The 16,762-nt window shown below is 39.6% G+C and overlaps 1 protein-coding gene across 2 annotated transcripts in view; it reads left to right on the forward strand.

Annotated features, from left to right (window-relative positions):
• The window catches only part of LOC308677055 (disco-interacting protein 2 homolog C), a 120,293-nt gene that overhangs the window by 74,352 nt on the left and 29,179 nt on the right, over positions 1 to 16,762 (forward strand). For both annotated transcript variants that reach the window (XM_081343215.1, XM_081343216.1), the window contains exons 17-23: positions 350 to 464; positions 4,139 to 4,278; positions 6,918 to 7,054; positions 9,189 to 9,397; positions 11,726 to 11,840; positions 14,715 to 14,916; positions 16,039 to 16,148. In XM_081343215.1, the coding sequence (XP_081199341.1) occupies positions 350 to 464; positions 4,139 to 4,278; positions 6,918 to 7,054; positions 9,189 to 9,397; positions 11,726 to 11,840; positions 14,715 to 14,916; positions 16,039 to 16,148 (1,028 nt within the window). The remainder of the gene's footprint in view (positions 1 to 349; positions 465 to 4,138; positions 4,279 to 6,917; positions 7,055 to 9,188; positions 9,398 to 11,725; positions 11,841 to 14,714; positions 14,917 to 16,038; positions 16,149 to 16,762) is intronic.

Consider the following 16,762-nt stretch of genomic DNA (forward strand, 5'->3'; position numbering starts at 1 on the left):
TAGTTTCATTCCATTGTATAAAGAACTTGATTATACATTAGACACTCAGTTAACCATAAGAACTATTATAGTTGCATTTGGGGGCAGAAGTATGCTCAGTTCGTTTCAATCTTCTCTTCTGGACAAAAAAGGTTTAAATGAGAGTTGGTATATTAGAGACTCTCTTTAGGCACAGCTATATATTTCAACCCACAGGTCAATTATTTACAATCACTCAGTGAATTTATTGGTTGGTTGGCATCTAGATTTCTATTTTGGAAACCTCCCATTTAGAATTTGTTTTGTTGTGAGGAACTATTGATTATTGTACATAGAATGATATTATTGTTTGTGTACTTTTTAACTCTAGGGTCTATTTCTTCATGCGATGCATTTCTTAATGTATTCCAAAGTAAAGGCTTAAGACAAGAAGTCATCTGTCCTTGTGCTAGTTCACCAGAGGCTCTCACAGTGGCTATTAGAAGGTATTGTAGAGTCAAATATAAATGTGAAATCCTGAAGGCAACAAACAATCTCGGAATAACTATAGGAGGAGGAAGGATTATTATGTATGTTTAATAGATTGGTCATTAATCTTGAGATCAGAAACTTTGCATTGTCCCTGCATTTTCTTTTACAAATAACCCCCCCACACACTCTTTATTTGTAATCCTATTCGTCAGTGGAAACATTTGTTCAGACTATTGTAACTTTGAATGGCCCTAGAACTAATGGTCATTAAGCAGGATTGCCTGTAAAGTGAAAGATTTCACATATCTGTTGTTTGGGGATTCAAGGACTTTTGGAGCATTTGTGTACTTTATATGGCAGATAGGCATTTTACACCTGCATAAAACATTTTTCTAGACACTGGACTTTGTCAACCGAGAGGTTGGCAGTTTGAGACCCAAGTACCACCATATAAGGTGAGCTCTCTTTCTTGCTCCAGATCTTACAACATGATTGTTCGAGAACGTGAAAGCTGAAAGATAATAGCACTTGGAAAGATAATAGCATTCTACGCACCTCGGCATAGTCTCATGTCAGCCACATGACCACAGAAGAGTCTTTGGCTGTCTCAGCTAGGAAAGAGATGACCACCACCCTCTAGAGTCAGACACAACTGGACAGGGAAAACTTTTTAAGTCTTGTTATACGTGATTTTGTTATCTGTGTTTGGAATGAAATCCTCGCAAAAAAAGTTGACCAACTGTGTTTAGATTATTGTGTCAATTTTCTGTATGCCGGCTATAACATTTAAAGTGTTCCATTTTAAAAGTGTTGAAATCATTATTTCAAGATTGTATCAGTGTAATATCCTTGGATTTGTTTGAAAAGATCATGGACAGATTTTTGTTGCACTTAATGGTATCCAGCCCTTAAGATAATTGAGACCATTCTCCCAATTTTTGGCTCTTTAATTGTAATTAAGTTTTCAATAATAATATTAATAAATAGCAATGGAAAAATACCTACAAGTCTCATATATAAAAGCTACCTGAAAAGGCATAAAGTTATGCTATAGTGATATTCCCTTTGTCAAAAGACATAGTCAAAAGAATAGAACAGTGTGATTTAGTGCCAAAACTGCAACCTTGGGAAACAAATTCAGACATTTGTCCGTTGTATGAATGTAGGCAAGTTGAACTATCTCTAAGTTTAACTACCTCATAAAGGTGTTGTAAGCAAAAACAGATAAAAAATGCAAGCCCTTGGAGAAAGAACAGATAACATTCAAGATTACATTCTCCATTTCTAGATTATTTGCTGTTGATACATGTCATTCAATTCAAGGTAACTTCAGTATGCAATGACCAACTACTAAGGATGTGATATGAAACCTTTTCCAGATGTTGTACTAATTACTGTAATAAAGATAACTGCTTAAATTGAAGTCCTTGGTCAGAACTTTTCTCCCTGACTGAAATTGAACTTGAAGATGTTTGTAGGCCATAGCCCACTGAATTATGAATCTAGACTCTTTTTATATTTGTTTTAAACTTTCAGTTAGTTAACTATCCAATAATATTCTGCTTGTCTTTTTGAAGTATTTAAGGAACTATATTAAATGGCAATCCAGAGCAGAGTTTCTCAACTTGAATAAGTGTGGGCTTCAACCTCCAGAATTCCACAACCAGTTTGAGAAACACTGTTCTTAGACTTTTCCATCATTCAGTATATTTTTATAGCAATACCTTTGGCAACTCCTACAGAAAATATATTACTGTAATGAGTCCAACATCTGTATCCCATGGGGAAGCTAAACATAAATTTACTTCCTTTGATAAGGTTACATTTATGCCTAGTACATTGCTTATATTACTGTTAGGCATAGAGGTTACTGGAGTACAGTAAATCTCTTCCATCCCTAACATGGTGGGATGTTCTCATTCCACGATCATCTTACAAGCAGCAAAATACCTGTGGAGGGTTAAAGGTTGATCAATACTGTGATGAATAATAGGAATGCCATTAATCATTGTCACCCAGTTACCTGCCTCTCATTTGTTACTCCCTAATGTACATTCAATTCAATCCATAGCTAGCATATCTGATCCTTTTACTGGGATCATATTGGAGGAACAGTGAAAGGCTTTTTAGAACCTTTTAATCAAAATTTATGGAGCCTATCATTCTCTAATTAATTTTTTCAGTTTATCAAGTTTTTCAAGTATCACTGCGAACCACTGTTGTAATTTAAGATTAACCATACAGCCAAATTTTCTTATGACAACTTTCCAAAGACATACTAACATCAGTGTTTCTGTGGAGGAATCATTATATAAAACCCAAAATTTCTTTTCTTTGTGTTTTTGAACTTGAGTTTTACACAAGTAAATAGAAGAAATCATTTCAGGACTGGGCTGTGATCGGAAATGAGTGATTCAAAGAACAGATTAAAACCCTGGCTCAAAGCCTGTTTGCACAGCCAACATCTCCTTCAAAAGCCAGCAATATAGGATTTAAGTGGTATGTTAAGGGTAATACAACAATAGTGAACAAGAGCATATTTAATACTTAACTAAACAATGTCTATTCCCTACAATATTCTCTTATTCAACTTTTAATTAGGAGCACTTCTCAAATTCTAATCTAATAGCAACTTTGGAGGCCTCTATCAAGGCTTTTCAAAAGGGGATTGTATGTATCTAAGCACCCACTTTTATTGTTCAACTTCTTACTACCTTATACCTGCTAGCTTTTTTTCAAATAAAGGTAAAGGTAAAGGTTCCCCCGCACATGTGTGCTAGTCGTTTCCGACTCTAGGGGCTGGTGCTCATCTCTGTTTCAAAGCCGAAGAGCCAGCATTTGTCTGAGGATGTCTCCGTGGTCATATGGCCGGCATGACTAGACACCAAAGGCACACGGAACACTGTTACCTTCCCACCATAGTGGTCCCTATTTTTCTACTTTTTTACGTGCTTTCGAACTGCTAGGTTGGCAGAAGTTGGGACGAATAACAGGCGCTCACTGTTTCACGGCACTCAGGATTCGACCCGCCAAATTGCCGACCTTCTGATCGACAAGCTCAGCGTCCTAACCCACTGAGCCACCGCGTCCCTTTTTTTTCCAAATAGAGTGCATCAATATGTAAAATCTAAAGCTGGATTGCATATGCCTAGCTTCTCTCCAGCTTATGGGTCATGGTAGGACATGACAAAAATGCATTACAAAATATTTGAGAAGGGCTATTTCTGTGTAGAGGCATCAGACACATCAGCTTTATTACTTAAGCAATTTATATGGCCCATACCAAAAATAACTTTGGACAGTATATAGAGGTTAATAACAAGTCAACAACCACCATGATGCCTGAAGCCACAAATGCAACTCATAAAAACAAAATTAATCAACCATCAGAACTCACAGAGGTCAAGGGCATGGGGGAATGCCAAATCTTACAACAAAAGGCTCACAGTATTGGGGCTATCTGAATGTGGGACATGTGCTATACAAAAGGCACAATTCTGGGATCCAACAAAATGTTATTTAATGGAAGGGAGCCAGACATGCCCTTCCTGTAAGATGTGATGAAGTGAACGAAGACAATGATTTCTATAGAAGCCATTCAAGCTTGACATTATTCTCAAGCACAATATATGTGAAATGAGAGTTGCTTCCTATTCTGGTATCACTGACATTTTCTATACATTTCCAGGCCAACAGATGACAGCAACCAGCCACCTGGAAGGGGAGTATTATCCATGCACGGGCTTACTTACGGAGTAATCAGAGTGGATTCTGAAGAAAAACTTTCTGTTCTGACAGTGCAAGATGTTGGTTTGGTGATGCCTGGAGGTAAAGCTTCTGTAGCTTACTCAGAAAAATGTATAATATCTGCATTGTTTTTCTCTTAATGCATGCTGGATGGGGGAATTCCGAAAGTTAAAATCCAAACATCTTAAATTTGCCAAGGTTGCACTGCCTTAAAGATAGTTAGTTGTATTCGTAGAGGCATTATTTCCTCAAAGCTAGCATTCATTTTTCAATACATTTCACGGTTTAGCTTATCCCACCCTTGTCAATTAAAATTACTCTTCCTCCATTAAAGATGTACATAAATGTAATTGCCTCCTAGGTGCATTTTAAAGCTTTACCCTAGGTATGATTTTTTCTTTGCAGCAAATAACTATCATAAATCACATATAGATTCATTACATAATTTTGTAGGATTGAGATTCTATGCCTCATTCCCATTGGAAAAAAGCCAGTTACAAAAGCATTCTGTTCTGTTTCCCTTCCAGCTCTGTCATGTTGGCGGCTTTCCCATGTCTAAACTTGTGTTGTTTGGGGTTAACTGTAGTTAGCAATCCATCAGGAGTCATATATGGTCACTTTCTTTTTTTATGCCCAAGATTGGAAAGAGAAGTATTACAAGGTATATTTAACAGGGTGGAAGAATAACCAGGAGTTTGGAATTAAGGGTGATTCTGTAAGATTTCTTTCTTGATTATGCCATCTCTTCTTAAGAAAGGTTAAAGAATGTGTTTATTCTTCCCCAGAATTACTTATTCTTACAGGTTTAGCTGTCAGACATGAACTGCATTCATCATTTTATTTAATTCCTTAATATTAATTTTCCTGGGGGAATTAACTTTTTTATCTTCTGTATCTTCTCTGCAACGTATTTCTGCAACATCTCTGGCGGGATGGAGGTAATGCACCAATCCTGGTTCTTCTTGACCTCTCAGTGGCATTAATACCATCAATCATGGTATCCTTCTGGGTCCGCTTCAGGAACTGGGGGTGGGCAGCACTGTATTATGCTGGTTCTCCTCCTTACTCCAAGGCCAGTTCCAGCCAATCTCGAGAGAGAGATCTAACTCATGACCCATATTATGTGGAGTGCCCTCAAGGCTCTGTTTTTTCTCTCTCTCCCTCTCTCTCTCTCTCTCTCCCTTTTAACATTTACATGAGGCTACTAGGTGAGGTGGTCCATTGAGTTTGGGGTGATATATAAAGTCATCTGCTTACTGATGATTCTCTATCCCAGATCTCTTCAGGGTGCCATGGATGTCCTAACTCAGTATCTGAGGGCTGTTGGGGACTGGATGGGGAGAAACGGTCTCTGACTCAATCCTAGCAAGACAGAGTGGCTGTGAAGAACCCTGAAGACAAGGTTCTTCCATCTCTGGTTCTGAATGCCTTTGCAAGACTCTGTGCACAGTCTGGGGGTCTTCCTGGACTTTCAGTTCCTGCTTAAAGAGCTGGTGGCAGCCGTGGCACACCTCCGGGTGATCTTCCAGTTGCACCCCTACCTGGACTAGGAGGCCCTGGTCACAGTAATTCATGCCCTTGTAATCTCCAGGTTAAACTGCTATAATATGCTGCCTTGTAGACTATTAGGAAATTTCAGTCTGTAGTAGAATGCAGTAGCATAGATAGTAAATGGTGCCAGATATAATGGCACACATAACCCCACTCCTGCTTGAGCTGCACTGGTTATCCATGTTTCCAGGGGCAATTCAAGGTACTATAAAGCCCAACATGGCTTTTTAAAAGAGATTCTATCCATCCAGCTGTTTCAAATAGAATGGGTATGATGCAGTTTCCATCAAAGAATGTCAGCTGGTAGGGACCAGAAGAAAAGCTTTTTCTGCAGCTACTCCTGTTGTATGAAACATCCTCCCTTTGGAGATTAGAATGGCCCAACCTTGTTAGCCTTTCATAAGACCCTAAAAACCTGGCTATGTTCCTGAGCCTAAAGTGCTGAATATGCCAAGGACCCCATTTCCTGGCTGTATTACTAACGAGCTAAGTACCTTGCTCCTATATATATTTAATTTGGATGTTTTTAATAGGGCGGAGTGACCTAGCAATTAAGATGCTGGGCTTGTCAGACTCAAGTACCACGTGATGGGGTGAGCTCCCATTCTTGCCCCAGTTCCTGCCAACCCAGCAGTTTCGAAGTATGCGAAGTCAAGTCAACAAATAGGAGAACAGAGGCAGCAGCTGAGAAACTGGGAGAAGTGAAGTGTTTCCTTTTCCTTCCCTCAGACTGGCCTGAGGGAAAAGTTTTCCAAGCATTTCCCACAGAGAGAGAGAAAAAAGGTTTAAGGAAAAAAAGGGGGAGGGGGATCAAGAAGCCCATTTTTTATGAAATAAAAGTTTTCCTCCCAGTCACTGAAGAGATAAAAATACCCAATCAATTATCCAGGTTTCTAGTGCTTTGTGCCTATGAATCTAGATCATTTGAATGATTGATGGTTTAAAAACAAAACAACCCACAAGACACTGTTAAATCAACATACGCTGTCATATATTGAATTCAGCATTGTTAGATTTATCCTGCCTTTCTTTTGGCAGTCAAGGCAGCATACAACACCTACTGCTTGACCCCTCCTATTTTGTCCACAATAACAACCCTTTGAATTGGTCGCATTGTCTATGTCTATTATGCAACAATAGGAAAAATGCTATTCTTTTTTCCCCAATAGCCATAATGTGTGCCGTAAAACCAGATGGAGTTCCTCAACTCTGCCGAACAGATGAAGTTGGTGAACTCTGTGTATGTGCTATTGCAACAGGTACATCTTACTATGGACTCTCTGGAATGACCAAAAATACATTTGAGGTAAGCTGGAGGTGGACATAAATGTTAACTTCATTAAAAAAAGACTTTTGGATTCACATTCATAGCAACGATCGATTGGTGAAGGTGCATTTCTATTAAGTTGGATCCAGTCATTCCCAATCTAGACTTCTGCTCTAGAATTCCTCCGTTACTTGGTATGTGGGGGTTGGCATTCTGCAGCTCTAGAAGGCTCTAGAATACAATAGGAGAATTCTCTTTGATTCTGACCGGTAGAAGATTTCCAGTTGAAGGTTTCCTCAAAATAATGTTTTACTTACTTGTGTAAATTGTATTTGTATATTCACCCATATATTATAATGGTGATGACCTATAAAGCCCTAAATGGTGAGGGCCCGGGATATTTGAGGGAACACCTGCTGCCAGCATCAAGTTCCCTTCGTCCAGTGCGCTCCCACAGGGAGGGTCTCCTCAGGGTGCCGCCGGTTAAAGATTGCCGGCGGGTAACACCCAGGGGTAGGGCCTTCTCAGTGGGTGCGCCTGCCCTGTAAACCAGCTGCCTGCGGAGCTTAGGACTGCCCCCACCCTCCGTTCTTTCTGCCGGGACCTGAAGACCTGGCTCTTTGAGCTCTCTGTATTGACTGTTTTTTAAATGCCCTGTAAACCGCCCTGAGTCCTTCGGGAAAGGGCGGTATATAAATCTAAATAAAATAAATAAAATGAAATAAATAAATGAAATTGAAAAAAGAGTAGGAAGCAAAGGAAATTATAAACCAACTTTGCATGTATGAATTCAAATTATACAATGCACACACAGCAAATAGATTTGAGTCAGGGTCTATATTTTCTTAGCCCCTTTCCAAATTCTTGCATTCTACACTTTTCCATTGCTTCTAAAAAATTTATTGAACATTTTCATTTTGGCTGTTGCTGTCTCTACTCATATTTTATCCCCCCTTTCTGGATTAGGCATGGCAGTACCACTCAAAATATCAGGCTGAAATTTGGGATTTCACGCAAATGTTATTTTGTACCAATAAAAACTGATAGAAGCACAGCACTGCAGTATTTAAATTATATAATTTTAGGGACATAGTAGTGCATGGCTGGGTTTTCAAATCTCATTGAGCATTTTTATGGTTTGATTATGCTTTAGTGTGTGGTATAAACCCATGCATTGTTATTTATAAATTGTTGTCCAGGACATATTGTGTTATGTCATACCTATTATGTTATGCTCAGTTTGGAAGATCATATAGGAGCCGTGGCCAGGGGGGCTTTTGCCCAGGTTCTCCTGGTGCGCCAGTTGCGGCCCTATCTGGACCGAGATGCCCTACGCACAGTCACTCATGCGCTCGTGACCTCCCGGATAGACTACTGCAATGCTCTCTACATGGGGCTGCCCTTGAGGACCACACGGAGGCTTCAGCTGGTGCAGAATGCAGCCGTGCGAGTTGTGATGGGAGTCTCCCGATACTCCCGTGTAACACCTCTTCTCCGCGAGCTGCATTGGCTTCCGGTTGCCCTCCGTGTGAGATTCAAGGTGCTGGTGATGACCCATAAAGCCCTAAATGGCATGGGTCCGGATTATCTCAGGGAGCACCTGCTGCCAGCATCAACTTCCCATCGTCCTGTGTGCTCCCACAGGGAGGGCCTCCTCATGGTCCCGCCGGTCAGGGAATGCCGGCGGGTGATCCCCAGGGGGAGGGCTTTCTCTGTGGGCACCCTTGCCCTATGGAATCAATTGCCGGTGGAACTCCGGATCACCCCCGACCTTCGTTCGTTTCGCTGGGACCTAAAAACCTGGCTTTTTGAGTTAGCTGGCCTGGACTGAGGGGTTTTAAGGTTTTTAAATTCTAATTTTAAATTTGGGGGCTATTGATTTAATTTTATTTTAATTTTTATATTGTATTGTTTTAATTTTGCCCTGTAAACCGCCCTGAGTCCTTCGGAAAAAGGGCGGTATATAAATTGAAATAAATGAAATAAATGTCAACACATGCTGAAGCAACCCTTTGCTTAGTGCAATACAATGGGTGTACAAAAATAGCACTAGTGCTCCCACAGCGAAATAGAAGAGGCTTATGTTTCATGTGTAGTAATTTTACTATCTGTTTCTAGAAGGATCTAAATCAGCTGAACCTTCCCACCCTCGCTTCTCCTATCTTTCTCATAGGTGTTCCCTATGACTACTTCAGGTGCCCCCATAAGCGAATATCCTTTTATAAGAACTGGACTTCTTGGGTTTATTGGCCCTGGAGGACTTGTTTTTGTGGTTGGTAAAATGGATGGTCTGATGGTCGTCAGCGGGAGGAGACACAATGCAGATGACATTGTAGCTACTGCATTGGCAGTGGAACCCATGAAGTTTGTCTACAGGGGAAGGTAGGCTTTCTACTTCTTCCCATCAGGATTCTTTTGTTTTAAGCAGGATATTGAAAGAATGCTTCCCCTTGCTCAGAGAAACCTTAGATAAGGTGAGAGCCTTCCCAGTAGGTTAGCCAGCATGCATTAATTTGTACTAAAAGGCCTTTATTTAATGTCATGTTCAGGGGGAAAAAATATATCCAAGGTAGAGTAAGCCATTGTACTGATTTTTAAGTTTGTTATTTATCATAGCGAAAATAAATTGTATGCATTTCAGATTTTTTGAAATATGTTTTTCATGGGTTCTTTAAAGGAGCACAGCGGCTTACATGGTTAGGATGGAGGTTAGCAAGCCAGTGATTGCAGGGTGAGCTCCTTTCCTTCGCTCCAGCCAGGAACATGAAAGGAGCCCCCAACTGGGTGTCACCTGGTCAACAGTAGTGTCACCAGCTACTCACTTGAACCCAGAAGCAATGGGTTCTTTAAAGTGTAATAGGTTAAAGTGGCAGGCCAACAGCAACACAGCTGATTGCCTTTTTGCAAAAGATCCCTTTTCTTCTTTATCTCTCGTCTTTCCTTTGAATTGTAAGTGAATTTCCCACTTGGGAGCATCTATCCCAAGTGGTTTCTCCTCTGGCTTTGGTCAGCCTTTCATAAAGGAGCCGTGATGATACAGTGGTTAGTGGTGTCTAATAAATCTGGATGGCAGTTCTATCACCCCCCTAAAGCTCTTCTTTTCTTGCCTTTCTTTCACTCTTTTCCCATTCTTTCCTTCCTGGTTTCTTCCAAAACCGTTCCTCCTTTAATTAAAGCCTTTCCTCTTGCTGTTGCTTTAACATCTCTGATATTAGCTCAAGTAGACCTGTTTCTGGCTGGTCTGCTTTTTGTTTTAATTTTCACTGACCTCTCTACCAAAGTAGTAATCTCTTGTAAAGGGGTATCTTTCCCTTTTCCATGTTTGTTTCTTGTAGGCACTTGTAAGAAGTCTGATTTCTGCAGGCAGAAGCTGTTTAACTCCTGCGGCATCTGAGCTCTGACATAGCCCAACTTCTCCCCTTTTGCAACTCCCTTTCAAGTCAAAGCTTGTTTTCTTTCCATAAAATGTTTAATGAACTCCTGAAGTTGAAGCTTCCTCCACTTGTATGGTTTTCCCCTTATTGAATACCCCACCTTTGCCACCACTTTGTCATGAATTATAGCCAGAGGGCTCCAAAATACAGAAGGGTTAACACAATAACATAAGTCTCTAGGTAATACACACATAGGCATTCACTGCCCACCACTTCTCACATTCTTCCCCACTGCTATTACATTTTGTATTACTTGCCTTCAACTATTACTTGTAAGTTCTACTACTGGAAAATGTTATCTCTTTCTAGCTTCTTTAGGCTACTTCAGGCTGCGTTACTTCCCCCCCCCCCCCATGAAATTCCATCCACCTCTCCCACAGGCAAACAACAATAAAACCAGCTCTCTCTCAGCACAGCTTTTATACCCAGTGCCGCAGTGCTGGCTGGGAGAAGGCTTAAAGGGGCAGGATAACAGCACACAGGTGTGGGCCATTTGCTAGGCAGCCTGTCCTCTCACAATATGGCACCCTAGCAGTAAGTTACAGTTAATGCCTAAGGCCCATAAGATGGGCGCATTATTTTTGTGACTGTTGCCTTCAGCAGCTATTATTGCATTTTCTGCTTATTGTTTGTATTTTTAACATTGTTTGCTTCCCAGTGTGGCTAAAGTTGCAGCATGGACAGCCATATAAGTTGTCTAAAATAACATTCAGGGCTGCTTAAAGACAATGTAAATGAAACAACCCATTGTAAACTATTTAGAGGGGGAAAAAACAGATGAAAATCAATTGGAAATAGAACAAATATAAACATCTGGGAAAGAGACTTTAATCTGTCATCAAAATGGATATCCGGCAAACCTCTTTAGGAAACTCTTAGCAGGAATGCTACAAATGGAAACAACTTCGCATATTTCCATTTCTCTAAATAAAAACATGGGGCAGGAATGACTTTGTTATGCTTGTTTTCTTTGCCTCTGTTAGTAAATGTTCTGAACATACATAAAGTAAAGTATTGTTTGCAATGATGGTGCATTACTCTATGGAGAGCCAACATGAGCTTGCTTTTATAATAGCTGTTCTAGTTAAGCGCTCTATTTTAAACTTCTGTAGGTGTTCAGTGCAGATGTCTTCTAGAGAAAATAAAGAACTTGGGCTCTAATCGTCTCTGTTGCATAACTAATGAGAACTGAGTCATACAAAATCATGAAAAGGGAGTTGCTCTGCTCTTAGTCTTTTTATCCAATTACAAATGTCTTGGTTTGCACATCCCACAGGATAGCAGTGTTTTCAGTGAGTGTCCTTCATGACGAACGAATAGTAATTGTGGCTGAGCAGAGGCCGGATTCTACAGAAGAAGACAGCTTTCAGTGGATGAGCAGAGTCCTGCAGGTACAGTTGCTAAACCTATAATCAACAGGATCAAATGGAAAGACACGATGTGCCAAGGTAGCTTCCTGTTACATAAAAACATAAGCATTCATTGCATTTCCCAACAGAAGCAAAACATATCTAGGTGAAAGAGGAATTCATATTCCTGTGCAGATGATCTTGGTTAATCTCTTCTGGAATCTTTCTTCTAATTTTGAATTAAACTATGAAAATCCACTTTTTCCCCCTTTCCTATGCTTGCTTAACAGATGATTGCTGTGTCTTTGATAACAGCTATAGCAATGTTGGTATACAAACCCTATTAAGAAGAACAGTGGGGAAAACAGATTTTATAATAAAGGGAAGGAACTATATAACAGACAACTCATCCCCAAGTTCTTACTTATTGGCTGTTTATTGATTCTGTAATGCCATTGCCTTATGAGTATTCCATTCTTCCCAGTCTGCAGCTTTATAGTTAGTGTGTTGGGCTCTCTTGAGCTCTGCTTGTGATTGAAAGGATGATATCCATTTATGAAGAAGAGGTTGCTGGATGTTCATTGTTCTGCAGAACAAAGGCAAGACATCTATAGTTGTACATGAGCTTCCATTGTCCATAATTTATCTCTTCCTCTTTGGAGGAATATTTTCTTTTACATTCATTTAAATGCCAGAGGAAACACAAGGAACAAAAAAAATTAGAGCATTCAAGCAAGGTCTTATAAATACAGTACAGTGGAACAACTCAGCACTCCAAATTCCTTTGTAGATTGCACTGTCTGCGAAGGTATCAGTGTGAGGATCTTGCAAGTTAACATCAGCAGGAGAAACCTAAAGATGGGGAAACCAGGAAAGAATGAGGCAGTTTACAATATTTTGGCTACATGCTACATTGGCATGTAATAATAATACAGGATTCTACCAAGGCTGCTCAAAGAAGGATGCAAATAGGGATGTAAAAGATTTAACCATGTTCTGAAAGGCAGTTCAAGCAAGAACATCAGGAGAGGAGAAAAGACAAATTTTGTTAAGCAGGAAAGAAATGAGAACAATTCCCTTTCCCTGGCACAGCAGTTAAAGATAATGAGCTTGTCAGCTGGAAAAAAATGACAGGCTTGGTTTGAGACCCGAGTATTGCCTGATGGGATGAGCTCCCATTACTTGCTCCACCTCCTGCCAACATAGCAGTTTGAAGGTATGCAAATGCAAATAGATTAATAGGTACCACTTTGGTGGGAAAGTAATAGTGTTCTGTGCGTCTTTGGTATATAGCTATGTTGGCCACATGTCTACTGGCTCATTCACCTAGGAAATGGAGATGAGGATTACCCCCTAGAGTCATACATGAGTGGACAGGGAAAACCTTTGCCTTTACCTTACCTTTTATAATATTTATTTTTGTTCATAAACCCCAGTCCCTTTCATCCCCATTAGCAATTTGAGTAGATGGGACTAGGGGAATACAGTTCAGCATTTTGCGTTCCCTTCTTAATGGCCCTCAAGGGTTAGAACCTGATGCCCTTCATCAGCTTTGGGGTGAAGTGCCTGACTTTTTCACTGTCCAGTTTATATTTCTTTAAATAACTGTTAGTGTGAAGCAATCTCTGGCCCCTCCTCTTGTTCTGGCAATGTTTTAGAGAGGGGAAAAAGAATCTCTGTTTTCTCTCAATGGTCGTGTTTTCTCAGTTGTGCTGTGTTGAGAGAAACCTGGTGGGTGAAGCCAAAGCATAAAGAACCACAGTGGATAACAGCCTCCATTCTTTCCTTCCTCCATTATTTCTTCTTGCTGGTCCAGCAAGAGAGGAGAGAGAGGAGAAATGAACAGCTTTTGGTAGTGATACAAAAACTAGCCTTTTATACAGAGAATTTTTCATTGTGAAAAGCCTTGTGAAGGCTGCAAATTGTCCACTCCTGTTTTATGTAGCCTATTTTTCTAGGGTACCAGTGAGGACCAATATTTTTGAGACCTCTGATTGATAATAATCTTAACCAGGATACAGTTTCACCAGTGTGAATTTAGCATATATTAAAATCAAATAGGTCTGGGTAAGAAAGGAACATAATGTTGTTCTTTCTTTTGCTTCCTTAGACACCCAAAATAAGATTTATGAACAATTTCTAATGCTTTCTTCTTTTGAATCCTTATAGTCATAGATAAAATTAGTCTTGATTTGTAATGTACAGCAAATCTACATAGCAAACAAGGAAAATATGGGGTTTTAAATTTGTATCCTGTCTATCATTTTACAAAACTCAAAGCAGCAAACATATCCAACACACCTTCCTTCTTCTATTTTCTCCACAACAACAACCCTGTGAGGTGGGTTGGGCTGAGAGAGAATGATTGGCCCAAAGTCATCCAGCCATCTTTCATGACTAAGGTGGGAGTTGAATTCATGATGTCTTGCTTTCTAGCCTGGTGTCCTAACTGCTAAGGCAAACTGGCTCTTGTCTGGTTTTTAGTTTTAATGCATTTTCTTTTTGTGAAAACAAACCTAAGTCGGTCAAGAATTATATAACTTCTTGATGATTTAAAGTCACTTTTACTGATTTAACTTTCTATTTCTACCTTTACATTTCAATTAGGTGATATTATAGTTCACATACTATACTTAACTACAACTTAGCCTTCTAACTTGTAGAAACATTGGGCATGTGAACACAGCCTGGGGGATTAGTTTTTCTGTTGTGTGAAGTTGAAGCAATCACAAATTATGGCTAAGTAAATTGTAGATACATAATTGTGCAAACATAGCCCATATCTAGTAGGGAGTTCAAGATTCTTTTCTGTAGCTTTAGGGCTCATCAGATATCTGCATGCTTGTGAGCAGACCAATTCAATCCTTTTCTCACCCTTATAGTAATTTCCTTCTTTTTATATATATATATTTCTAGGCTATAGACAGTATTCATCAAGTAGGAGTTTACTGCCTAGCCTTGGTACCAGCAAACACACTCCCAAAGACTCCTCTGGGTGGAATCCACTTATCAGAAACAAAACAGCTCTTCCTTGAAGGAGCATTGCATCCCTGTAATGTACTGATGTGTCCACACACCTGTGTAACAAACCTGCCTAAACCAAGACAGAAACAACCAGGTAAGTCTAATGTTTGCGTCTTGGGTTGAAATACCCTGATAAGTCACTTGATAGTGAGACGTCCCATATATAAATTTCATAAAAATAAGAGTAGCTAGTTTTTCTCCTAATTCAAGACCGGTTTGATTGGATGTTCTGTGTCTTGGTTAGTTTTTGACTCAGTGATTGGAATGTATTTGTGTTATTCATTTAATTATATACCATCCTTCTGTTTGAGAAGGACCCTCAGGCAGCTTACAACAAATAGATAGAAATTAAAACAGAATCAAATAATTTTACCAAGAAATGTATGGCAAAAGTAAGACATTCTTAAAGGCAGGGCATTATTGCAATCTGAAAAACCAGGATTCTCTAGTTTGGGTGTGATGCAGAAGGAAGCCCAGAGTACGGAAAACTTCAGAAGAGCCTCTCCTGCAGATTTTAAAATCCACACAGATTGGTAAATAGAGAAGCAATTCCTCAGATAGTAAGACCTAAACTGTAATAACATCAGTATTCTAAATTGTACCTGAAAAACAACTAGAGATCTTTCAGTATGGTTCCTATAAGTTGCACCACTGTCATAGACAAGATTATGTGCTCTATTACAAAGAAAAATACTCTTAGCAATTCTGACTGTTGGTCCTTTCCTATGAATCTGCTATAGTTTGTTTGTTTGTTTTTTTGAGTTGCAAAACAGCTTAGGATGGGGATGAGAATTCTTTTGACACAGTTCTACTGAGGAAATCTGCAAAAGCCTATTTTATTGGTTATCTCAAATTGTCTGGGTTCAGCTAATCTCCCTTACTCCTCAAATGTAGATGAGATTACCAAATGTAATCTGGTACACACATCCCTGTAATGTACTGTCTCATTTCCTCTCGTGAGTTTTTTTTTAAAAAAAAGCAGTTTTAGGAAATCAGAGCTTCAAGATCTGAGCTGCAGGAATTTGACAGCAAAAGCAATCCAGTAATTTCATTTTGCTGGGAGCAGCTCCTATTACTTGCAGCCAAAATGGCAGGTATAGCATTAGGATTTCGTTTGAGATAGTTTCACTCTAGATGAGGAAGCACAGTAATATGAATTTTGCACTGGAAAGGAAGTTCTTAATTCTTCTTTCACCATCTTCCTGATGTACTGTAGAAATTGGTCCTGCCTCTGTGATGGTGGGGAATCTGGTCTCTGGAAAAAGGATTGCACAGGCAAGCGGCAGAGATTTGGGACAAATAGAAGATAATGATCAAGCTAGAAAGGTAAAGCCCTAAACCTTCCATAGGTATAGTGGATAACAAGCAGAGAAGAGCATACTTACCTCAATTTTCCTTCCATTCAGTACTGAGAATATGAGAGTATTCAGACCAAACATTTATATCAAGGGATGTATTTTCTATTGCTAATATATAACATCAAAACCATATATAACCTATGTCAAATCACAGTTACAGATCTGATGCAAATATGCTATTTTTGTCTTATATAATTCTGGATGAATATGTATACATGTTTCTACTTAGTACACATTATGTATAGTTGTCTTTTAAAACTGACAGTTATAAATATTTAATAGAAAATGGATATTAGGGGTGCAATGGCTCAGTGGTTTAAAGATGCTGAGTTTGTCAGCTGGAAAGCTAACTGCCCAGATTCGAGACCCAAAAACCATGCAACAGGGGGAACTCTTGTTACTTGCCCCAGCTCCTGCAAACCTAGCAGTTCGAAAGCATGTAGATATCAGTAGATTAATAGGTACCAGTTTGGTGGGAAGGTAATAGTCTTCCATGCTCCTCAGTATATATTCATGCTGGCCACATGACCCTGGAAATGTCTTCGGACAACACTGGCTCCCTTGGCTAAGAAATGGAGATGA

The sequence above is a fragment of the Vipera berus genome (genome assembly GCF_964194415.1).
Source record: "Vipera berus genome assembly, chromosome: Z".
Classification (NCBI taxonomy): domain Eukaryota; kingdom Metazoa; phylum Chordata; class Lepidosauria; order Squamata; family Viperidae; genus Vipera; species Vipera berus.